Source organism: Corvus brachyrhynchos, unplaced genomic scaffold (genome assembly GCF_000691975.1).
Source record: "Corvus brachyrhynchos isolate BGI_N302 unplaced genomic scaffold, ASM69197v1 scaffold346, whole genome shotgun sequence".
NCBI classification, from domain to species: Eukaryota; Metazoa; Chordata; class Aves; order Passeriformes; family Corvidae; genus Corvus; species Corvus brachyrhynchos.
Window position 1 is genome coordinate 5,111,938 of NW_008238644.1, and position 26,428 is coordinate 5,138,365.

At 42.5% G+C, this 26,428-nt stretch overlaps 1 protein-coding gene across 1 annotated transcript in view; it reads right to left on the minus strand.

The window, feature by feature from the left end:
• ATP7A (ATPase copper transporting alpha) overlaps positions 1-20,870 on the minus strand; it is a 45,903-nt gene extending 25,033 nt beyond the window's left edge. The window contains 20 exon segments of the mRNA XM_017737552.1: positions 6,165-6,257; positions 6,537-6,679; positions 7,132-7,278; positions 7,933-8,146; positions 8,443-8,625; positions 8,855-9,049; positions 9,895-10,029; positions 10,328-10,365; positions 10,368-10,472; positions 10,630-10,757; positions 11,182-11,273; positions 11,550-11,783; positions 12,137-12,362; positions 12,548-12,624; positions 13,263-13,424; positions 14,085-14,248; positions 15,290-15,496; positions 16,244-16,975; positions 17,708-18,197; positions 20,726-20,870. Of these exon segments, the coding sequence (XP_017593041.1) occupies positions 6,165-6,257; positions 6,537-6,679; positions 7,132-7,278; positions 7,933-8,146; positions 8,443-8,625; positions 8,855-9,049; positions 9,895-10,029; positions 10,328-10,365; positions 10,368-10,472; positions 10,630-10,757; positions 11,182-11,273; positions 11,550-11,783; positions 12,137-12,362; positions 12,548-12,624; positions 13,263-13,424; positions 14,085-14,248; positions 15,290-15,496; positions 16,244-16,975; positions 17,708-18,197; positions 20,726-20,833 (3,873 nt within the window). The 5' untranslated portion in view covers positions 20,834-20,870.
• Positions 20,871-26,428: the final 5,558 nt, after the last annotated feature.

The window sequence follows — 26,428 nt, forward strand, 5'->3', positions numbered from 1 at the left end:
CCGGGGGGGGGGTCAGCGGTGATCCTTCCCCGCCCGCGCATGCGCACTGATCCGCGCACCCGCAGCCATCTGCGCACGCGCAAGGATCCGCGCACGCGCGGCTGGGAAAACGAGCTTCACTTTGTAGAATTTGAAGGAAAGTTGAAGAAAAGGGACCGTTTAATAAAAGTTTAATAAAATCAGGAGACAGCAGCACAAAGGGCGCTACGACCTTAATGAAGTTTTGGTTTGGCTTTTTATTTATTTATTTTTAATTCAGTCAGAGCTAAAACAGAACAGTTCCATTTGAAACAAGAAGGTCCACACACTGCCTTAACCCAAAGTAACTCAAGGCCTAAATGAAACAATCCCAAAGCTTTTGGTTATTATTTTTGTGCAACAAACCTGCATTTTCCAAACCATGAGAGCTAAAACTGTAGGTTTCCACACCTGATGAGGCACACTAGGCCCGAGAAAGTCAAAGAGGATGAAATTACAGGGTTGCATCTTAAGGAGAAGCAAAATTCTTCATCTTGGGAAACACTTGGATTGGACTTCAACCAGACTGTGCTCAGTAACACCCAGTGACAGAACAGGGGCAAGAGGCAAAAACCAAAATATGGGAAATTTCATCCTAATGCAAGAAACCCCTTTTTTACAGGGAGGGTGAGTGACCCCTGGAAAAGCCTGCCCAAAGGGTGTGGAGATGTTACAAACCTCAGTCCTGGGGGAGCAGCTCTGGCTCCGCTGCTGGGACAGGTTTTTATTATGTGACCTCCAGCAGCCTCTTCCAGCCTCCATTTTTTGCTCCCCCCTTCCTAACACAGGGATATTCCCACATGAGATTATTCCACAATTTCCCAACTTTCACCAGCCCCGCTTGCCCCCAGCCCTGCAGTTCCATACAGGCTCAGTGTTTGCTCAAGGCTGTGTTCAGCAGAGCTGGAACTACACCTAACATCCAATCCTTGGCCTTTTGCTGAGACAGCAACAAATACTTAAAGGAGATGAAAGAACATGATTTAAAACAGCCTTTAGATGCTACATTTTTATTACACAGCTTCTAATTGCCATCAGAATGATGGAGGCACAGTCTTAGAAGAATAGGAAACGTGAGACAACATGTTTTGAGATGCAAAGAACTGTAACAGCCCTGCATTACCATTCCCTTCTCCATTCATCACTAAAACTGAAGAACAAAAATTCTCCAGTTTAAAACATTTTGTTGGAAGTTCTAAGCAAAAAAAAAAAAAAAAGCATAGTTTTTAATAAATAAAAGTGTTTTCTTGCTTCCATTGTGTTCTGTCAACTTCATATTTTTTTGTATAAAATTTCAAGTGTTTTAAACTCTTTTAAAAGTTTAAGTAAGTTTGGTAAGATTCAAAGAGCAACTTGTGAAGCCTGGAGCGTATGTACTTTTTTATTAAATAGAGCACAGGTTTATAAATAGCTAGATACAGAAAACAATAAAATAGACAAAGGAGTAATACAATATTGTTTGTAACTGAGTGCTTCCAAGTGATAGTTTGGATTCAGAAATTTAAAGTGTCTCCAACAGGAGCAACCTATTTACACATTAAAACTTTCACACTTGGGAAAACACTGAGCTCCCACACACGATTCCACTTGCACTGTACATTCAAACTGAAGGGGATTTTGGTTCTTCAACGTAAAGCACCTTTTACAGTATTTTAATCACAAGTTAAACATCCTAGAAGTCACTACCTCACCCTTGGGAGTGTTGGACAGAGAACCTGCTTTCAAAAAATCTGAGTTTATCACAACCACCTTGCCCCCACCCCCCTTTGGGCTCAGTTATTTCCTCTCCCCAGAGCCTGATCCTCTGTCCCTACAAGCTGCTCTCACATCCCTCCCAGATAGCAGCTGCTATTCCTTATTCCCTGATAATCATCTCTGCACCACTTTAAGTGTCCTGGTTTGGAAAAAGAGCCTTATTTTGCTGTACTTGGACCAAACACCGAGTTTCACAGAAAATGATAAAGCCTAGAAAAACATCTGTGTTGGGAAAAAGTTGGAGGTAAAGCTGTAAACATTCAACCCACACAGCACTTGGACAACAAAAGGCTGAAGGCAATGTGCTCTACAAATGTATTTGGAAATAGTTTAAGAAGTTCTTTATGCTGCTTTATCTACCAACCAGGAACTCAACCCTGAATTACCTCCCTGTTTCCTGCAGTAGGAGGGTGATGTGTCATTTCCACGCCATCCACTCCCCAGGCAGCACTGAAACTCCCATCTGAAGGAGTGACAGACCACCCACAGCACAGACAGAAATACGTAAACACCTCCCTTTCACCTGCACAACTGTGCCAAGAATACCAAGAAGGAGGTTGGATAAACAAGACAACTGAAGTCTTTGCATGATTGTGAAGCACTAAAACACATGCTAACAAAACCATACAGCTTTGGGTAATGATCTGCTTTGTAAGAACAGCTCTGCTGCCGCAAACTGAGACAACTGACCCAAACTGAGAACAAAACCCCACGGAATGGCTGTGCAATGATGTATCTCAGCATGTAACAACACTACATATTACATACAGCTGGAATCTAATTTATAAAAATACTCTGTATTCATGTAGAGATATTAAGAACTCAAATCCTGCTACAGAAGTATTTTGTTTCTTAAACCAGCAGCAGCAGCAGCATTTGATGCTGCTCTCATGACTGCAATACAGGTATCCTGATTTCCTAACAACACGTCCCCCAGTACAGCTCTTTTGCTCTCACACAACGGGATTTTCCTGGTGGTTCTCAGATGAAATGCAAGAGCTATTTACTCAGGACTTTTTACACACACAATCTATGCCCTGACATCAGGATTTGAGTTAAAGAGCAGAACATTAGAGAGAATCTCTTTATCTACACCAAACTGAGCATTTCTCTTCTACATGCACAATCAGTACACATTTACATCATGGACTGCACTTCATAATGAAATTGAACATTACTGAACCCAGCAACTGGTGCTGATGGCTGCCTCAGCAGTGCATGGGCAGAGCAAGGATCAGTGAGTAACAAACAGGTAACCAGCTACTGGCTGATGGGCATCTCTCACTGAGGATATTTTTGATATTCATGATTTCATGATCAAAAGCTGCATTTTGATATTGCAGTTCAGTAACAAATGACAGCTGTCTGAATTCACAGTGCCTGGATCTGCACAGACCAAACAAAGGGGGTTTGCATCAACCAATGCAGTGATGCTGGGCCATTCCTAGAATACAGACACCTTTACAAGCAAAGACTGAACTGTAGAGATTTTAAAGGCAGTCTGTGTGACAAACTCCCCTGGTTCATTGAAGGAGTGCCAGTAGATTCTGGTGGTGAGCACTAACTGCACTGCTCCTTCCTAAAGCTGAACATTTTGGCTAATACACCTCACACTGGCATTGCATTCAGGTGTTGCAGGAGTTTTTGGCTTAGGAGAGGTTGGGAATGAGCAAACCTCCCAACCTGGACAACCTTCAGGCAGACAGTCTCAAGGCAGGAGTGTCCTGGGGCAGGATGTGCAGAGCTCAGTGTGGATTCAGCCCCAAACCTCCCCGTTTTCCACCACACAGGAATCCAGATCCCATGGAGGTGATTTGAAGCCTGGAGTGCGAAAAGCTGGAACCAGATGTTGACAAGAAGAAAAGGCATATGAGAGGACCCATTTCTGGCAGAAGGCAGGCTGTGGAAGCGAGAGGGTTCTGAAGTAAGGCACATCTCTCTGCAAACAAAACCTTCAGGATTTTGCAGATGCAAATTCACAATTTTTTAACACAGTACTGAACTCCACTGCGCATAAAATAGCCTGGTATAAGGCTGGGAAATGAGTTTCTGGTTCCTTAGCTTCCTTAATTGTATTTTGACAATTTGCCAAAATAAATGCTATACTGCAAGCTCCATGGAATGGGAACACAGCCCCATTTGTGAGCATCAACAGCCCCGCACCAGATATTTTTGGTAAGCCTAGATTAAAAACCACAAAAGATCCTGGAAAGTCACTGCAAAAACTACCTCTACACTGAAGAAGAAATGCATCTAAAAGACCTCCACAAGGATCAAAACATGCACAGACCTCACCACAGCTGTTCTGGTTGTGTTTTTTGCTTCGGGGTTTTTTTGTTTTGCCTTAGTGGGGGTGGGAGGAACGAGTCTTTCATAAGGCTGTGTCATCATCTTCTCCAAAATCCCCCACCAAAAGTGAATGTTTGTCTGGCTCACTGAGGACTATGCTGTTCACTGAACGCTTGTCTGAGAACAGGGAGTTGATGGAGGCTCTGCTGTAGGTGATGATTCGATCCATCAGGCTCAGCTTAGGGGAGCCAGTCCCGCTCTCGTCGATCCCCACGCGGACACTGATCTCTGAGGGGCTCTTGTGCCTCAGCTGACCACGAGCACGGAACTCCAGCTTCTCAGAACTTGGTTTCTGGTACCTAAGGAAGGAAAAACAAAAATATATCAATACCTCTGAGGCTGGAGTGAAGTACACGGAAATATGGATAGAAACTGATTATGCACAAGTCAGCAGCATTTGTAATTTAACAAGAGTTCTCACAAACACACAAAGGCCACTAAGGAATTTCCCATTCTGAACACTTATTTGTACAACTCTTCACATTAGAAATTATATTTTTAAACACTACTGTCTGCTTAACACAGACTTGCTGGAACTGTTCTTCAAAAGCCTTCAGAATCTCTCTCAGTCCCACATTTATTTTCTGCCACTCACAGTAAAAGACCTGAGCTTCAAACCCAAGGTACAAACCACAAGACTGTTCCTACTCACATCTTTAAGAGCAAAGAAGAAAGCACAACAGAGACTGAGGAGGCAGCCATGGCTGCAGATCCCATCCAGGGCTGCAGAACCAAACCAATGGGCAGGAAGACACCTGGAAAATTACACCAGCAGCAAGTTCAGAGCAGGAACACTGCATTATTCATCTACCGATAGATACAATTTCATGTGGACTGTCTAGTTTTAGTTGTTTTTTAATTTGTTAGTAAATGGGATTTTAGTTTAAATGACCCATATTTAATCCATAGGGATTTGGGGGTTATCTTAATAAGAACCTCAGGTGAATACACACCTGGATGTGCTGCACTTGCACAGTCCGAAACTCAGAGGTGGCATGTCCTGCCCACCCTACAATAAAACTGTTCACAGGACCAGGCTCTTTCAATAAACCTTTTATCCTGAAGTTGTTTTGATGTGCGGAGCACATCCATAGCAGCCATAGTGTGGGATGAGGACAGCTCACAAATATTCCACTGCAGCATCCCCAGGCAGAAAACTCTGCCCTTAGTGCCAGCCAGAAATAAAGACAATGGGAATTCTCCCACACAACAGTAAATCACTGCCATCTTCTACTCACTGAGCCCAATCCAATTAGTGCAGGCAACACTCACACACCTGCAGCTATAGGAACTCCAATGAGATTGTAAATTAGAGCGAAGACAAAGTTGATCCGGATCCTCTTCACAGTTTTCCTGGATAAATCTATGCTTGCTACCACATCCATCAAGTCATCCTGCAGTGAAAATGTTTATTGGAGCAGTCAGATAGACAGAAAGCACACGTGTAGTGCCAGCATAGTCCTGTTCTACAGCTCACTACAGTGCACTGGATGTAACAGGCTAATCACAGTAAGCCCTCTGGAGGCTGCTCTGGTCAGTGCCAATCCATCACAATCCAAGTAACATCCACAGCACCTCACAGGACAGCTCCAAACACTGACCACAGTCTGCCAGGGTGTTGCTGATGTGTAGGAAGAAGTGCCTGTAACGCTGGAGGTGCCGTGGTGCGTTACCCAAATGTAATTTATGTTTGCCAAAGGACAGGTCACTTTCTCCTCCTCTGTGCACTCGCAAACTTTAATTACCCCAAAATGTCCAGTACCCAGAAAACTCAGAAGTTTCCTTCATGGGATAATCACTGATCTAAACACAGGGAGGACAACCTCTGCTCCAGTTCTCCTGGATTATGGAGACTGTGCACCCCTGCATCACCCCAACACTCTGGGCCTTCTGACCCCTCCTACCAGTTCCCTTTAACTCCAGTTTCTTACCCTGATGAGAACCACATCAGCTGCCTCGATGGCCACATCCGTACCCGTGCCAATGGCAATGCCCACGTTGGCCATGGCCAGGGCTGGGGAGTCGTTGATCCCATCTCCCACCATGGCCACTCGCTTCCCTTCGTCCTGGAGCTGCTTCACTTTGGCCACTTTGTGCGAGGGGAGAACCTCTGCGAACACTTTGGTGATGCCAACCTAGACAGAGAGAGGACACAACTGTGCTGCAGCTTTTCCAGCAGCTGTCAAAGCTCCTGCCTGGAATGATGTGGCCAGGAAGAGTGAAACCCATATTATCATTCATGAGCTAAAGAGCAAACCCAGCCGATGATATGAAAACAGCTCTGAATTCACAGCTGATGTTATTTCTATTCAAAAACTTCTTGCATGCCCTCTTTATTCTGAATTTTTTTATATTACCATCTTTCACAACAGAGCTGCCACGAACCCAGCCCCAGGCACAGGACACCAGCCCACCTGAGAGGCGATGGACCGGGCTGTTTTGCTGTTGTCACCGGTCATGAGGACAACTTCTAACCCCATGCTCTTCAAAGTGTACACTGCCAGCTCAGCCTCTGGCTTCACAGTATCTGCAATAGCTATCAAGCCACAGAGCACTCCTGAAAACAAAGAAAATGTTTGTAATAAAGATCTTTATTGATTTAGAAAAACGAACTTCTCCCAGTAAGTCCAGTTCCAGAACCAGTTCATACTGACAGTAGAAAGTGGGATGAGAACAGGTATCAGGGCAGCAAGGTTTAAAGCTATACAGAGCATGGACTGTACAACCACAACGAAAAAAAAATTCCTTTTTTTCCTCCTTTCTCCCCTTTTGCTTTCTTTGAAGTCTTTGCATTTTATTATTATGCCCAACTCTCCTGTCAGCTAAGTTGGGTAGGAAGAGCCTTTCCCGTAAGAAAGTGCTGTAAAACTGATTAATGATCTCTTTTCAGCCCATTACCCTGCTTCAGGTGCAGCTGCTACGACATCACTATTTATTAATTTCAATTTATGTGATGTTTTATGTGGTACTTAGTGGCAACCAAACTGAGTACAGCAGCCCTGAACTCACCATCCACAGCTGCCAGAACAGCCGTGCGGCCTCTCCGCTCGTGTTCCATCATGGCTTTGTCCACCTCATTTCTCACCAGGAGGCCATTCCTGGTCATCCATTCCCGATTCCCGATGAGAACTGAGTATTTCTGAGAGGTCACAGTAGCTGAAGGAAGAAAGCACAATGCTACCATCATGTGGATAACCAGGGAGCTTCCCTGCAGCTCATCCCAGCCAGGCTCTCCCAGTATGCACTGGAACAGCACTGCAGGAAATCCAAACAGAAATAAAGAATTTCTCTGTATTTTCTGCCAAACCAATCTCTTCATGTGTCCTTAACAAGGGAGACACCAATATTTCTTCAGTCCTGGGGAGTCACCCCATGTCAGAGGGCCAAAAACCCCAGGTCAAAGGACCAACTGCCCTTCTCAGTGCTTTTGATTTCTATGAACAGCCCAATGGAGTTGAAAAACCTAAAAATGAGCTGTTCTTGAGTGAAAACTAATTAGTTATGCAAATACCCATAATTTTGGCTAGCAAATGGTAACTTGGGATGAAGCAAAGTAAAGCCAGAGAGAGCAGACAGACAACTCCTGTCTGATTATCCAGTCCCATATTCAACATGCAACTTGAAATTGTATTTCATTTAAATGTTCTGAGTGATGTGTGAGCATGAAATAAACTAATGAGCAACTGTTTAATGCGTGCCTTGATGTCAGCCCGGTTCTCCAAGGCAGAAATAACTAACCTCACTCTTAAAGATCTTAAAGACACAAAATCAAAAACCCCCATTTTATTCTCGAACCCAGAATTAACTTACTTGGCAGCTCAGCATCAATGATCAAAGCAGGGTGCACTGATTCGTCTGCATTCTCCTCAATTTTCACAAGTGTCACATTTTTAACATTGTTTTCTTCAACCATTCTGTTTTTCCTGTAGAGTAAAGCTTCAATATTGGAGACTTTGCAACTAATGCCACAGCCTGGAACTACCTGAAAATCTGTACATGTCCCAAGGGTTTCTGAGTTCAGCTCCTAGGAAAAAAAAGGATGGAAACTGATGAAATTTTTAAATATATATAGCACAACACAATTATAAAGCCCACAAAAGAAAGTGCAGTTGAACAAAGAGGAGGAGGGAAATAATCATCAAAATCTAAGTCTGAATGGTGCATCTAATACGGTGTGATTTATGTGGCTCCACGATTTTCAGCTTACCCAATTAAACAGCAATTACTTAATAAGCATGAACAGCCTTGTGGTATTTATGAAGTCCCGTAAGAGAGGTTCTTCCATGAGTGGGAGCAGGCAGTGTTGTGGGAGCCCCTCACCTTTTTGCAGTACTTTGTGATTGCTGCTCCCAGGGGGTGCTCGCTGCTGCTCTCGGCTGTGCCCACAATCGCCAGCATTTTGTGACGAGGGAGGTGGCTCCCCTCCACCAGGAACTTCACCTGCATCACCTCAGGAGTGCCGTGGGTGATGGTCCCTGTTTTGTCAAACACAACCACCTTGACCTGCAGGAAAGCAGGAAGATTTGATTCCACGAACCCATCATGGAGGTGCAGATTCCTTGGAAAAGCACCTCCTTTAACCAAACTTGAACACGGCGCGACGATGTTAACGCGGAATATCCCGAGCTGGATGGGACCCACCAGGACATTCCATCACCTGCTCCAACAACAGCTGGCAAAACACCACCACCCCCAGGCTGGACAGTCCTTGTGGGCACACCCCAGTGCCCACCTTGTGTGCCATCTCCAGGGGCTCCCCGCCCTTGATGAGGATGCCGTTCTGGGCCCCCACGCCCGTGCCCACCATGACGGCCGTGGGGGTGGCCAGGCCCAGGGAGCAGGGACAGGCGATGCACAGCACCGTGATGGAGGCCTGGAAGGCGAAGCGGATGATCACCTCTGCTGCTGAAATGCTCTTGTTGTAGCCCTGGGCACAGAGGGGAGTTGGTCAGGGAAGAAAAGTGAACAGCAGGAACAACTCGTTCAACTCCACGTTGCCCTGGAGGTTGGAAACGTCTGCTAATATAGCTACTGAAGTAAAGCACAGGCAAATTGTGCAAAACCTAAGATGAATGATTAAATTAATGACTATTTAACCCAATTCTGTTCTATACTGCATCTACCCTCGATTGTTTTATTTATAGGACGTTTTCCTAAACAAGACACCAGGTGCTACAATTCTTTAATGATACACTGTAATAAAAGATAGCCATCTTCATATCTGCTTTTTTTTCCTCCTTACTGTATATATCTTTGATAGACTTTCTTGGAAACTAAGAAATTCTCATCAGAAATAGTTTTGGAACAAGAAACCTGTGATCTAAGCAACCCTTAAATCCAAGTTGGGATCCTGACCCTCCTCTGGAATTTGTAACGAAGATGAATTCCACTGATTCCCAAGATGAATTTACACAGAGCTGTGCTAACAGAGCCAGATGCAGAATTGGAGCTTTTGACAGGAGGGACTATTTTTTTTCCCCTCACAGAGGAGGGATGGATGGTGGGAAATTTTTGATGTTTAATATTTACTTCTTTTAATTAACTTTTTTTAAAAATCCTAACTTACAGGAGTTAATTAATGTAGATTCTCTTTAACTGCAGGAGTGATAGAGTATAAAAAAAAAATACATAATGTAAAAAATGTACTAACAAGAGCAGCAATAGTCAGCGACTGCCTGCAGGGATAATCCAGAAAGGGAACCACTGCAGTCTAATAGAATTGTAAGGCTGTTTATTAAATATTTCAGAAGGTGCTTAAGGAGACTTACTTACCAGAAAGTATTTTTCCACTATTTCAAAATCCACAAACCCAATTATAATCCAGGCAAGAAGGGTAACCACAGACACAGCCACAATAAAAGGAACGAAGTAGCCACTAAGTTTGTCTGCAAATTGCTGGATGGGAGCCTGGGAAGGAGAAACATCACTCAGCACCATCATGTTTGTGTCTGAAGGCACAGAAGAGAAGAATCACAGCTGCTGCTTGCAGCACACTTGGCTTGCCACACTTTATAATTACAGATTTACTTAATAACAGGATGAGACTTGGCTCAGTAGACAGGATCAAAGCCCTTATTCAGCAAGATATTTCATTATGCAGCTGCAATTCAAATCCAAGCAGTTTCAGCCACCCCTCCAGTGATTTGGTGTGCTGGTGCCTGCATGAGACGGCAAACCTTGAGTGCTAAATTTGATGATACTCTACCTTTGAGGTCTGGGCCTCCTCCACAAGTAAAAAAAAATGGTATCCGCGCCCACGTGGGTGGCAGAGATCAGAAGGGACCCGTTCTGATTGATGGAGCCTGCAATAACTGTACTGCCAGGCTTTTTAGTCACAGGCATGGCCTCACCTGAGGGAAAGGCAACAACAGACACAACACTGCTGAAAAATGCACATTTGGGACAGCTGCCAACGCCTGACAAGAGGGAGAACATCAGCTTTGACTTCCTGTCTGCGGATTTGGTTAAAGGAAAACATTTTTACACTTGGAAAAAGCAAATGCTGACCTGTGATGAGAGATTCATCCACCATGGAGTGTCCTTCAATAACACGGCCATCCACTGGGAATTTGCCTCCTGGGACCACTTTGACAATGTCACCTCGCTGAACCAGTTCCACATCGACTTGCTCCTCACTGGAACAGGGCAAATGTTTTATAAGAGATTGGAACTGGAGCGACCCAGGCAAAGGAGCTTGCACTACACACAAAGCACAACCCCACTGGCTGGCATTAGTGCATACCAAAATGACCACAAGAAAGTTATAGTGCTCTTTGAAATGCTCTATTTTACCAGAATTTTATTTACTTTCCAGTTAAGAAAATCCACTAATTGTCTTATCACAGAAAAAAAAAACCAAAAACAAAAACCAGCAATAAAACAGTGAACCAATAAAACAAAGCAGAGCAGTGTTAATTCTGCATTTTAATATTTTTATCTGCCAGCAAATTTGAAATTATTTGCTTCATAATTCTATAGAATAGTAAAATTTGTCTGTGAATTAAGCATGTTAACAACAAAAAAAGAACAACAGAAAAAGCAAATGACAAAGCAAGATACCTTAAAAGAACGTTATCGGGGCCCAAGGTAACAATAGTAGCTTCAGTAGCTTGTAATGAAATTAGTCTTGCCAGTGCTTCTGAGGTTTTACCCTAGAATAATAATTTTCATATTTTTCTGACTATACTATTGAAAAAAAAAAAAGCTGGGTAAATGACAACTGTGTGTGTTGCAATTTACCCTTTTTAGACAACACTTTCTGCAAACAGTCTGATATTAAGTCAAACTTTTATTAGTTCGGTTACTAAAGATGATTTTACAACACAGAAGGTTAAAAGAACCCAGCAAAGCTTTTGCACAGGGTGTTTTTACAAGGTTCACAACATTCTGAAATGATTCTCAGTGCCTTGGGGTTCTCTTTTCCTCACCTTTGCCACGTGCTCCAGCCACCGGCCCAGCGAGATGAACACGAACAGCATCGGGGGGGTGTCGAAGAAGGTGACAGGGTTCACCTTGGCTCTCTCAGCCATTGCCACCAGGAGGATGACAAAGGAGTAGAGGAAGGCAATGGATGTTGCCAGCACCACGAGCACGTCCATGTTGGCAGTGTTGTGCCTCAGTGCTCTGGAGGCCTGGATGTAGAAGTGCCACCCTCCGAACACCTGCAATGGCATTTCGCACATCTCTAACACACAGCAGCAGCTTTTCCATTTTAGTTGTGTTATTTGCCTCTCTCCTTGAGCAAAATCCCAGCTCTAGCTGAGGCTGTGGTCTTCCCACGGTACTCTCAGTATTTCCAGTGCCCTCCCAGTGGGATTCAGCTGCCTCAGGTGCACAACATCTCTCCACTGCCTGCCCTGCCCCACCCCTGACAGTCCCCAGAACCAACTATTTTGGCAACACAACCATTTTGCATCAGCATAATTACATTCACTTTTCAAACTTAATTTCTTCATCACCTTCCATTTTGAGCATTTAAGCCCAACAAAGCAGGAGTTGCCATAACCCCACTTACCTGTACAGGGACACAGAGTAAAAACGACAGGAAATTCATGACAGACAATCCTGGTAGCAGCTGGTATTCCAGGACCATGGAGGAGTGGAGGGCCTCCATCTCCTCACTGCTCATGTTGTGATGTGCGTGAGCATCCGACAGCTGGCTGTCCATTACCATCATGTAAATCATCAGCCCCATGACAGGGATACAGAAAACCAGGCTCACAACAAAAGACCTTTTCCACCTCAGATTTAAAAAGAGAAAAAAAAAAAAAAAAAAAGGAAAAAAAACTTGTATTGCAGCCAAGTGCTGGAGGATATTTTAAGCAGTAAGTCTGCACAGTCACACAAAATATCCTAAATTGATGCTTGAGTAACAAAGAAGAATCAAAGATGTTTACAGAATCTTAGCATGCTCAGGAATACTTACTGCCTGATTTCCTGTTTGTGGTCCAGATGACTGGCTGATCTATCCTTTTTGACTAAGGAAGTAGTAAAACCTAAATCCTAAGAAAAAAAGCCCAGTAATAAAAATGAGAACAGTCAGTTCTAAAATACACTTTGTGCTCAGTTGTTGCCAAATTACTGGTGGTGCCAGTCTTACCTTTAATTAACTTTATTAACATTTCTGATATGAAATATAGCTGTTGTTTACTTACTGTTGTCTGTTACTAATGTTTAGTAACCTTACAAAGAGAGAAAAGCAATCTGATGTAGAAATTAACCTTTTGGGAATAAAATGCTATTCTAAAGTGTGACTTTCCAAAATGGTTGTTCCTAAAGCACAGAAACAGAGAAACTGAAAAAGGCTGAGAAACTTCTTTCACCTCTCACCGGCTACAGTGCTTTATTTTTAAATAGATGTGCTTTTATTTTTCTACAAACCTATAGCTGGTATCTCCAAGTCTACCATGACCTGGGTTTCACTTTATTTCTGTTTAAAAACTTAGGCAAAGTTGTAACAGAGCATTTTTGAGCCAGAACACACATATTAGCTGCAGAAACCTGCACTAAGAAGAAGAAAGCAGATGGAAGAAGAGAGACCTATTTTTTGCTTTAAGAGCTCTTCCTTCTATTTCTGGGATGTGTAACTCTTCCAAGAACACTGGATATTTTAGGACACTTGGTGCCTACATGAAACTCACCTTTATCACTTGTATGACATCTCGAGGACCAATGGCCTCAGGGTCATACTTGATGTGGGCTTTGTTGGTTGCAAGAGCTACCGAGCAGTACAGAACACCATTGGTCTTCATGAGGGTGGATTCTATCTTGTGCACACAGGAGGCACAGGTCATCCCCCTCACCTGTAAAATAAAAGGTTCCTTCCTGTTAGCAAAGCACAGGTTACCTGGCAAATGCATCCTAAGAAGTAGGAAGAGTGCTTGTGACTATGGTGCATTATTTATTGCTTTAATCTGGGTGTGAAGCAGTGAGATGGATCTTTCTAGTTAAAGATGGGAGCGCTGTAGAATCATAAAATGGTTTGGGCTGGAAGGGACCTTAAAGACCATCCAGTTCCAACCCCCTGCCATGGGCAGGGATGTCTCCCACAAAACCATGCTGCTCAGGGGCCCCTCCAATCCTTCTAGAGGAAGCACAGCTTAAAGACCAGGTTATTAAGCCCTGCTAAAACTCTGTTAGCTGTTCAGTCTCTGAGCTGGGGGACACTGAACTATACTCAGCTTCAAAAAGAAAAAAAAAAAAGTAAATTCTGGCAACAGGAAGAGCAAACAGAAAAATACAGGAGCATTTCTCTGCATTTTCAGTGTAGTAGTAGTGAGCCAGCACAGTTTGCAGGACAAGATAAAATCTGTGATACGTACCTCATGTACCCTTATACTTCATTTTTTATAAATTAAGTTCTGTGACATGATTAAACTCCAGGAAGTGGACACTAACACAAGCACATCCAACAGATAAAAGCAATAAAAGCTGAGGGTGGCTGGGTTTAATGATCAGCTTACAACAAGTTCCAGAACCCCATCTCCTTCCCCGCAGTTTTCCATCACGGTGGCTCCAAAGCCCAGCTCCCGAATGAGCTCTGCAATAGCTGCAGGGTGAATGACAGCAGGGTTGTACCTCACTTCTGCCTTCCCTGCCATGAGGGCAACAAGGATCGAGTGTATTCCTAGGAAACAAAATGTGTGAGTGGCAGATGAGGCTTAAGAAACAGCCTGCATTTATTGTAATGTGAGAGCACAACACAGTTTATTGAAATTGGGAAAGCTTCTGTGTTGTACAGAAAGAAAAATATCCTCATGTTTGGAAGCTACACCAACACCAGCACCTCAGTGCAGGTGTGACAGATGAAAGCATTACTCCATATGAGCAGCATGCCTTTAACAGTCTAATTACAAATTAATTAGACAAATAATTATATTAAATAGACAAATCTAATTCTGCCTATGCTATAATAAAAATTATCTATTTTTACTTAAAAGAAGTTCTTCTAAAATACAGTGCTGCATATTTCTCTGATCTGCATTTACCATTTCTAGGAGCCTCTTTTCAAGAGAGAACCTGAATGAGAAAGGGCAGATCTAACAGTGCAATCCTAATGGGCACAGAGAGGATTTAGATTCATCCATTTTCTAGGATGAAAAAAATTAAAATCCAGGCTAACTCGAAACCCATCCGTCTTCATTAAATTAAATCATTAATTAAATTAATTATTAATTACACTAAATTATTAATTAAACACAGTCTGCATTAATGACTCTGTTACATCACAGTCATGCAGCTGTTTGTTCCTGCAAATATAATCACAGACACCACTGCCCTGACTCGCAGAGCTAAAATTACCCTGTGTCCCTCTAATCCACTCACACAGTCCCTCTGTCACAGCTCCCTAAAGCACACAACTCCTTCTGCCTTTCAGCTGCACACCTGGGCACCTCCCTGCAGTAGGAAAGAGCTGGTTTACCTTCAAAAGGATTCCATATTTCATCCCTATATTCCTTGGAGCACTCAGCTGCTGCTTTTGCAACAGCAGTGTCTGGGCAGCACATCCATAAAGCAGCAAGGATGTCCCTGTTCCTGTCCTATGGACCAGAGGTGAGCAGAAACACCTGTCCTGAAAACCCAGCCCTTAAAAACACTGCAAAAGCCAGATGGATTCTCCAAAACAAATGCTTGGAAACGTAACAGACAACACTGACACACATCTCACCATCCTCCCTTCTCAGATTCCTCTCGATGTTGGCTACACACGAGGCACACGTCATTCCTGTGACCTGGACGTAGCACTTGGAGATGGTCTTGCTCTCCTGCCTGCCAAGGTGGGCTGGTGGCACTTTGGAGGGTGGCTCAGGCTTGTGAGAGTCCAACTGTGCTTCGAGGGAGAGCTGAGGTTTGGCCACAGGGAGCTCTGCCTTTGCTGGAAAGGAGATTGCAGTTTGAGACATTGTGAACAGCCACTGCAGGGAGGGACGAGCTGCTGTGACAGACACACTGCTGTTTGTTTAGACTGAAAACGGTGGTTGTACACACCTTGTAAAGCTGATCCATCCACCTCTCTGTCACTTAAGAGTCAGCACAAAGTTGCCCACTGATTAACTTACTTGTTTGTTACTATTTTTCCTTTTGCCTTTCCTCATTGTGTTTGTTCTCTTGCACATCCTTTGTCCTCTCCTGTAGCTGTAAGCAAAACCTCTGTGTTGCAACCTTAGTTTTACCCCCAGTTTTATTGACTTTACCTGGAGCACAAAGCTGAACTTGTAAGCAAATGCATGTTTCATAAGCAAAGTCAGTGTTTATAACCTTAGAGAAAGGCTCTGGAACTACAGGCCACTGCTCCTTATAGCAATTCAGGGGACGCTCTGTTTGTGCAAGAACAGGGTGAAAAGGGTTAAGTGTGAGCACCCAACCACTTCTGCAGTTATTGACATAAAATAGCATTTATCTGACATATTTATATTGTGACCCCTCAGGTATTTGAGCCAATCTGATGTATGAAAGGATGTGCACGTTATCTTTAATGATCTCACCTGCAGTGAAGACATAAAGCTTCTCTTGGCAAGTATGTCAAACTGTATGTCAGCTGCTAAATTTCATCTTGGGTGGTACCAAATCCTGAACAAAACTGCACAACCCTTGTAAATTTAAAAGTTTCACATGTCATTACCTGGAAAAGAGGCATCAAATCCCATTTCCTCTATTGAGGACCGCAAGTCCTCCGGGCTTGTTTGCAGTGGGTCGTATTCTATAGTCCCATTTCCATTTGGGAGAGAGACATGAACAGATTTCACTCCTGCCTTTTGAGACAGGACTCCCTCGATGGACTGCACACAGGAGCTGCAAGTCATCCCCTCAATATTGACCACAACAATTTGTGTGAGGGGCTGGCTGGGATCCTTGGATGCAGGGTGAGATTCCAGTGGAGACACCAGCGTGGGGAAAAGTGCCACATTCTCGTGCTCCTCAGGAAGGCTGACTCTGAACCTCTCTGGAGACACATTCTCCACGGCTTTCCTCAGCTTTTCTATGCTAATTAAGCTTGGGTTGTAGTTTATAGCAGCAGATTTGCTCTCTAATGAAACCACTACACTCGTCACTGCCGGGAGCGCCGATACGGTGCTCTGGATGTTGAGGACACAGGAATTGCAGTGCATCCCCTCAACTCTGAACACAACTGTCTTTGTGCCAGTCCCACTGGAGTTTTCTCTCTCTGATGCCTCAGAGCTTCTGGGCTGAGCATTCCTCAGCCTCTCCAGGTCAATCCCACTGAGCTTCAGGGGTCTAGGCTGCTTTTTGAAGGCTGCTGTGAAACCCGCCGCTTCAATTTGCTGTTTTATTTCTTCTGCTGTAATTAGAGCAGGCTGGTAGACAGCAACAGCTTCCTGATTGTCCAGGGACACTGGAAATGAATCAATAAAATAAGTGTGTGTCACTGCCCTAAGCATAATAAGCATATCACAGGACCTCGTCAAAGCTTTCCAACAACACTTTAAATGGTCAGAAATGTAATTGCAACAGAAAGGAGATTTCATTGGTCTGGTAAAGATCAAACAACTCAGTTCTTCAACCAGTTTTTGTCTAGTACTACAACAATTTTCAACTCCTCCTCAAATTTTTGCTCTCTCCCTGAGATTTTCACAAATGGCATCACTACTTCTTACGGAATTTATCCTTGTTTTGGGATCTGTGGCAATACACTTATCCCAAAGCTAATGGTATCAGTAAGTTGGTCTTGCCTTTCAGATACAATTACATATATGCCAATACAAATTTTTAATTGGACAGAAAAGATGAACTACTATTAATTGCAATTTTAAAAAGACATCTGTTATTAGAGATTTCTGTAACTGGTAATAAAATTATGGAACACAATTACTCCAGGCTCCCTACCAAACGCAAAACAACCTCTGAACACTGTCACACATGTAACAGCCACATCCTTCCCACAATGGGGTCTCCCTTCTTCACTTCTAGTCCATATTAAAAGCATAATTAAATACCCAGTCCCTCAAAGAGTCACTGTCACACTCAGCTATCTCAGCTAAAAACTCACTAAGGTTGTACCTCTAATCTGCTGGATTCCTTGCAATTTGCCAGCTTCAATTTACATGACAACACACTAAGGTTTTACCTCTAATCCTCTGAATTCCCTGCAGTTTGCCAAGCTTCCCCTCGATGGTGCTGGTGCAGGAGTGACAGGTCATCCCATCGACCTTCAGGCGCAGCACAGCGCTGCTCGCCTGGGACCAGCTGGAATCTTCCCAAGTTCCAGGCGTTACCTCTGGCACAGAGATGGTCAAATCTACTCCTGGGACCATCTGGGTAATCTGGCTGCCATTGGTGATGGAAGGGATGAAAGTCACCACTGCAGTTCTTTGATCAGAGGACACTTTCACATCCACGATCCCTTTGTTCCTCAGCAGCGTGGCACAAATCTGCCTGGGTGTTAGGGCTGGCTGGGCAGGGAGGGTGAGGAAAATTGTGTCAGGTAGAACAGGCTGGGGGTTTGAATCAGGCAGGGTAGCATCAAATCCCATGTCACAGATGGCTTCCTGCAGAGTCACTGGAGTTTGCAGCTTGGAGTCGTAGATGATAACGGCCTTCTTGTCCTCCAGAGAGACCTCGAGGGGACAAACAAAGCAATTTAGCAAACGGCAACATACAAAGTTGAGAACTGACACTGCACCAGACTAGAAGCTGCTTTTACTTGTAAATATTAGCAATACTTGTCCAGCATAACTTTATCTTTCACTACTCACCTCAAAGAGCAAAGCCACCACCACCGAGTAATTCCTGCTCTCCTGTGCAACAACAGGGCTGGACAGAACAGATCCCAGCCCGACTCCCAGCTCCAGAATCCTTTAAAAGTCTGTCTGGCCACTTCTACTTGCAACATCCAGACAGCACCAACGCATTTAATGAAACTTCCAGAGCCAAATTCACTTGAATTGGGATGACTAACCCAATTCAATCCCTGGAGCAAAACAGCCCACAGAAGAAATCCAAATCAGTTAGCAGTAATTCTAATGCAGTTAGGAGTAACTTCCCTCAGGCTACAAGGATGGAAGAAAACACTCTTTGAAACAACCCACAGCTTTAAGCAGCAGTGAAAGGAGCCCAGCATCTCCAGGCAATGGAGGCACAGGCTGGTAACTTGCTGTGAGCAAAAACCCGCATCAAACTTCACCAAAACTCACTTCAGAAACCTGATATGTGACTAACATTAAAGAATCTGTTTTTCCTCTCTCTGTACATTTTGGTGATCCAGAGACATTGTTATTTGGTAATAACCTTTCCCATCTGATGGTACACATATCCTCAATTTAATTTTCTCCCAACAGATGATATATCAAACACAGTAACTGCAGTTTCCAAAAGGAAAAAGCAGTGCCTGCCAGAGGCCCAACACTATCAATTCAATTCTATCTTTCCTCTGGGCAAAGGTACAAGCTAAAGACCACAGACATGATTAAATTGTATCAGTTAAATCATTTTAAGAACCACCTTTCCTCATTTCTGCCCCAATTATGGGCCTTAGCAGAATTAGCAACACGGACATTTACTGGTTTCATTGCAGAATAACCTAAAAGCAGCTGTTTGTCTGTATTAGTTATCTAACGTTCATGTCCCTTGTTGACCTAATCCATAATCATTAAACTAAACCCTGTTTTACTATTCCCAGAGAATTTTCTGAAATGACTGATCTGGGTAGACTGAAGCTCTGATGCTGTAAAAAGGATAATTACTAAATATGACCTCTTAAAAGTTTCTACTCAGAGTAGAGTCCTGCTCTACTCAGACTGAGTTTTTGCAACGTATCTTTTGAAATAGCATTCAGCTGTGGGATATTTACCTAAAAACCTAAATACAAAAGTCTTAGTACTGTCCTTTTAAAGCCCTGCTTCATTCCTTACATAAAGGACACTGGGGATGCACACTGTCTTGAATCAATTTAAAGTATAAATCTCCCTGTCCTATCCAAAGTCACCTGCGTATTCACAGAAATTACCTGAGAAAACACAAGGCTGACAAAATGACATTTTGCTAGGAGAAGGAGAAAGGGAGGATTCTGAAATCCTCCCTTGGGGGTATAGTTTTACAGGCTGCTTTTAGCCTTTATCTGGGTTCATGCTTGCTGACACCCAGTGATTTATCTGGCCATGCACAGGGGGCTGTTCAGAGCTCCAGGGCACTGCTGTCAGAGCACAGACTCACATTAAAGCTCCTTTACAGCTGAAGGAAGATGAAAAATTATCTGTCTCGTAAGTTTTGCTGCTTTTCACCAAAATTTGTGTGTGTGTGTGTGTACACAAACACCTGTTTCAGGCCAAAAGGAACTGCTCTGAACTGTGCAGCACCGGCTCTGCAGGGAAACTGCACCACAATGGGTCTTGCAAAACCAGCTACAGACGACGACCACACACCCCCCAAATTAAAACTGTGCCCAGTTCTGGGAATGGAAGTGTTCACCTAAGATATCCCCACTAAAATAGGAGTTAACTGTTGATAAAACCAGGAAGATAAAACTTTCTTTGGAGTAAAATCAACAACTACAGAATGTTACAGGATGCTTTCAGAACACAGACACTAAATAAATAAACTCCTCAATTTTCTGTTGTTAGAACTGCTCTTTCTACCACAAGCTGGGTCACAAAATTCATAGGAGTCTCCCAGCTTTTAAATTGCTTCCATTATTAAAACTACTGTAAGATGATGTACTCTGCAAGGATAATCAGCTCACCCTGGAATGTTCTACAGTCCAAAATTTTGCCCATGACAGAAAAAACACCAACAATGTTGGTATCTCCTTCGAGCTAAGAAAAAAGTTAAAACCAAGTCAGGCAAAGAAAGCCTGAATAAGGACAAACCCTGTTCTTGCCTTTTTTTTCCCCCATTACTTCACAATACTGAATTAATTGTAGAGCAGAAAATTAATTAAGAGCACCAGATAATGACTTAGCTCCCACAGCAGTGAAGCAAGCACCTGTTTTTCTCTTATTTACCAGAAATACACCAATGGACCTCCAACATCAGCCTCCCAAGAAACATACACAATAAACTCTTCCCACATGATTTTCCTCCCTTGGAGCACAATTTATCACGGTTTCTCCTACAAAGCTTTGCTAGAAACAGTGCTGGTGTCACTTACTTTTATGTTATGGATTCCATTCATCTTCCCAAGGTGCTGCTCAATGCTCTGGACACAGGAGTTGCAGGTCATCCCCTCCACGCCAATGGTCACGGATTTTGCCTCCATTGTGAATTTCTACTCAAGTCTTCTCATTGCTGGTGGCTAAAAACAATCAGGACATTAGTTCCTAAAGAATTTCACAGAAATTGAAATGAAAACAGGGATGTAGTGGAAGATGACCCCATGGCAGGGGTTGGAATGAGAGGAGCTTCCAGGTCCCTTCCAAACCAAACCATTTTGGGATTCTAGGATTTACCATGGAACTCTGGTAGATGTCAAAATCTGAGCAGACCTAAGCAGAATGGAGAACTTTACATATTTCTTCCCCTGAATTTTCAAAAAGGGAAAACACTCAGGCATCTATGATTGGATTTGGGTTACAATGGAGATCATTTAATTACATGCACCAAGCTGTGATTCACTGGTGTGAAATATTAAATTATAGGGAGAAGCAAGAGAGAGAGAGGGGGACAGCAGCTCTTGGAATGCTGAAACAAGAGGATGGCACAGCTGATAACTGTGTTTTTCCACATTTCTCTCTCATATATTGCCCTCTGTTTGCAAAAACAAGTGAAACTGAAATTAGCTCAGGAAGCAAATCAAGCTTTTTCCCACACCTCACTCAGAAAGTCTAATTTCTGCTCCTCTGAAGAGAATCATTATTATTTTTGCACATAAAAACAAGCCCAGAAAACAAGAATTACTGAACCTAAATGAAATTAATTTGTAGAAATAACAGCCAATGCAAAGAACTTCTTTTGCCCAATGCATAAACTGTAAGTGACTAAGGTGAAAAGAGGGCAAACAAGCAAATCTCCAGATTTTTTTTCTCAATATTCTGAAAAAAAGTAATGCAAGTTTTCATTGACAGAGAGGTTAGTGACCAGGAAAATGATCACAGTTAATGTTTGGCAGCAGTGAAAGCAGCAGTAAAATTTGATGAATAATTGACAAGCTGAAGTGAAGCAGAAGCTTAACTTGTTTTCTTACCCTGAGGACTTATCTTGGAAAACTCAATTACATGATTTCAGTAAAATAAATTTTTCTTGCTCCTTGGTGACATTCCCAGACTGTTCCCTGTTACAGAAGGCCTGAAGGGTTCTGGTTTCACTTTGAGATGTGTTACAAACCACGTAAGAATACAAGGAAGTTTCATCATAGAAACAGGTTTACCGCCCTGATGCACAAAACTAAATGCTGAACTTAATCAACAAGAAGTGAAAGAAATGTAAAACTGGGAATAGTGACTTTTCCAGTAGATTAAATATATCTTATCCCTGCTAAGAACAGAAATAAGACAACTCTGCCTGAGGAGTTATTACAGATCTCACTTCTCACCTGCTGTTACCAGAGTTATTAGCAACACACAGTATTTGTGTGTGAATATCCACACATTACAGAAATGTAGAACTCTCACCTGACACAAGAATTACCAACCAGCAGGAAAGTATATTTTAAGCAAATTTCATACAGCAGCTCCTTTCTCAGGCTGATCTGCACACTCAGAGGGACAAAATACTTTAAAAACCACTAAGCTATGCAAGAAAACACTTGCTTTCCTGTCATCCTATGGAAATGTAATCCTCTGTGCTTCCCCCAGTTCTTCCCGAAGGAATGCTCAGCCCACACCCAGCAAACAAGGACAGCATTGTAACTCCACAGTCAGGGACACACCAATATTCCCACAAGCCTGAAGCACAAATAAAGTTGCAAAAAGCACTTGACTTACAGGGAACTTGAGAGCACAACCAGGCAGATGGGACTAAAATGAGACATCACAGACAGGATCAACCTGCCCTCTGGTAAGGTTTGGAGAGACGTGAATTAAAAAGCATTTCAGGTACATGACCAACTTGAACTGTCCTGACACTGTACTTTGAAAACAAAAATAAAGGAAGGGGACACTTTGGCTGTGAGCTGCTATCTAAAATGATCAAAGGTTGGCAAGATGCTGCCTTGGAGGAGAGCTGGGGTACAGCTGGAAGCCAGGGAAAAGCTGCTGAGCTCCTGGCTGCCTTGCCTGTGCTTTGGTGTAGTAGACTCGAGCTACAGGACAATAATATCAATTTTTACAGAAACCAGGATACAATATCAAAGGATCTCTGTCAAACTAACAGCAGCCATACTCTCAGCACAGTGAATTAACACTGATTACAGTAACCATAAGCACTGCTACCAAATGCCCAGCAACGCATTAAAAACCCAACTGTTTAAATATGTAAAAATAACATTAAACTTTTCTTCACATCTATTATTACGACAGTTTGTATGACCAAAGTGTTTCCTCCATTTTCTCAGTCCGTTTCCTTGCCCTTCTGCTGTTCATTCATAAACACAGCAGAGAAAATCCTTTCCTGGAAGAGGCTGTAATTCAAACAAAAACCATAAAGGCATAAGAAAAAAAAAAATTAAAATTATTTTTCCTTTTTAACCCCTCAAGGCCCTGAAATACTAGGACTGGAAGCAGAACTTCCATCAATAGAATTTATCTGTTGGATCAAACTGGCTCTTCTTTTTGTTCTCTGACCTTCAATTAAGAATGTCCCTGATCTCCATGACATGAGCATGAGTCACAGCTCCCTGCTGGTGGGGAAGACAACCAACAGGGATTTTTATTTGCTTTCTTGCAGGTTGCTAACAGTTTTTATACTAATTTTAAAAACAGGTTGTTCTCCAAGAAATGAGACATGTCCAAATCTAATGAGCAATACTGGTCTCTTTAATCAGTCACATGCTATTATTAACACTGAATTGTTAATGAGTTGTTTCTCAGTCTGTTTTCTGTACAGCCTTGCTGAAATTTCCAAAAGCCAAACTGTCTGGATTTCCAGTGCTCCTGAAGCTTCGAAGAGATCTTGTTCTCAGAAGGAAATATGAGGTTACACACAGTGACTCTAAGTAGACACATCCTTTTTTTCCTCCCCAAGCAAAATTGCCTGGAGAACCAGTTAAATCTAAAGGCAACACATGCTTACATCTGAGACTGTATTCTACCTTGTCATATTCATTTCAGTTCTGATGCTCTGCCTCCCTTACAAGTGCTTCAAGATAGAAAGAATTTGGCTGAAACTTGAACGAAGTATTTGTCATATTTCCTCTTCCTGACAACTTTAAATTAAGGAAGACCATGACTTCCTTAAGCAGACTCAAAATACCTGTTACACCAATGAATCACGACTAGATACACACAAAAGGCACACAAATATTAACAATTTAATCCTAGTTCTCATTTGGGTTAATATTTTCCCAAGTTTGCATGAAAATAGATGTAGAAGTCACTATCTGTGGCAGTCCACATATTCTAAAGCAATGGCTTGTGCAAGTTAGCATGGACATATCCTTTTCATCATAACATATTTTCTTATAGAGAAAAGACCTGAAGCTGAGGTCCTGAAAAGACCTGAGATGGTAAGTTATGGATTACACAGGTTTTAGAGAAAAAATTATGCTTTTGTTCTTAACCAGTGCATTGCTCTATCTACCTTTGCCATCAATTAGTAAAGAATTTCAGCATTTGACAATACAAAGAAATGGCAGTTCCCTTTACAAGTTACCAGTTCTGTATTTAGTTCAATTTTCTTGAAGGAAGTCAGTTAGTGCTTCTATGAAGTGAATGAAGCAACAGAAAGAGGTGATTTCTACTTCCAACAGAAATTACTCCCTATGGAAAGGAAAATTCAGTAGTGATCAACCACAGGGTGACTGAGACACTCTAAATCTCTAAATATTTTCTCTAAATATTTTTTTGATGTGCTAACACCAGTCACTGTAAGTAAAATATCTGAAGAAAAAAGGCTTGATGAAGTCAAAGTTAAGTAATTTGTAAACCCACACTATCAAAAAGAGAAAATTTAAAAAATGAGCAGTACAAAGAAGAAGTTACAACACCAGTAAAAACTCAGAGTCCCATATAACTCTACAAAAGACACTGTGGTGCTTCTAATATCTGAGCTCACCCAGGCATCACAGAGCAACAACACTCTGTGGCCCACAGACACACTGTGTGCCTGTTTTGGGATTAGTAAGGATACAACCAGGAAAGACAGGTGCTTCTGGTTACCTGTACAGCTCCAGTTTTCACCAGTTTATCTATAATTACCTTGAATTTATAACTGCTGAAATTAAAAGAGGTCACAGCTTGGCAAATACCACACAAATGGCAGCAACAGAATCTCGCAGGTTTAATTACAGCCTTTGGATTTTATTAAATTTCTAAATGGCCAAGTGCTACTTAGCTCACTTTATTTATGGCAGCAGGAAGCTAAATTACTTATTACATTAAATGGAAAAAAGGTGCCTGTCCCTCAGTGTCTGCAGGCACCTATGGAAAAGAGCAAAGGGCAGGAAAGGAAAAAGCTGCATCATCTCACCCTTGGGCTTAAAAACTGCAACAGGAGATGGGTCCAATAGGGAAGAAGAAGGTTTTATAGGGTTCATGGGCAAACAGATCCATTTGAAAGTGTGACTAGATAGGAGATATGGGCATGATAGGCCCATGGATAGATGAGGCTTAATCACTGAGAGAGAAACTGTGCATCTGCAATAAATGTCACAGCTACATGACGCTCTAAATAGGTTGTAATTCATGTTGCTCAAGACTTTAACAAGCCTTGCTTGGTCAGCAGAGGACAGAAACTGCTCTGAGGGAATTTATTTCTACACAAACTGCATGGGGGGAAAAAAAAAAGTACTCATTGAAAGCATTCTGCTTCACTTCTAACGAGTTTTACAGAACTTGAGACAAATTCTTAGCAAATCCTTTAACTCGTTCTTGGCTTTCCACAACCTCTTCAAGTCAGATTTTTGCAGAATATGAATGTTCCCTTGGAAGAATCATAGGAAATATTATGAGTAGGATATAATTTATAACCCCTTGTTATGTGAGCATACCAAGGTCAACTGGGGCGCCTCAGTCTTAAGCTTAGTCTCAAAGTACTCAGCAGAAAAATGTGGAATGCATTATACAGTAAAAAGAAGAAGAGTAAGACAGCAAACTACGTATAATGTTAGTTTTTGCTTCCCTGCTTTGCCACCTGGGAAGGAAAAAAAGCTTCAGGTCTTTTCTCTACTAAGAAAACACATTATAATTATTAATTGCTAATCAAACTGTGTTTGTGCTCACACAGGGCATTGTGACACACAAAGTCCCACACCACCAAATCTTCACCTATTTATATCCACCCAATTCAACAAGTATTTAAGTTCAGAAACACAATCTTTGCTGACTGCATGAAAGATTTTAAGCAACTTTATACTACTTATGTGCAATTTCCAGAACATGAACACAGGGAGGCAACAGTTAAGCTGTTTCGCTCTTGCTCATTTTTGTGAGATTTCATCCCAAAGCATCATAAACAACTCCTCGACCTTTTCCAGAATATCCACACTATGCTTTTAATTGGAAAAAGGTGCTTGTGCACAGAGTGCTGCCATCATAAGGTGGCATAAGAATAAACACTAAGTAAGGTGTTTCAGAGGGACAAGGTGAGCAGCTCAGAACTGGGACAGAAGCTCAGTGACTCATGCGTGTAGAGACTTTCTCTGGCCATTGACAAGAGCACAAGAGGGGACTTTTCCAAGTGAGTGCAGACTCACTGCGTGCCAAGCCCCTAAACGCGGGTGCTCCCTGATAAGCACAGCCCGCCGGGGCCGCAGCAGACG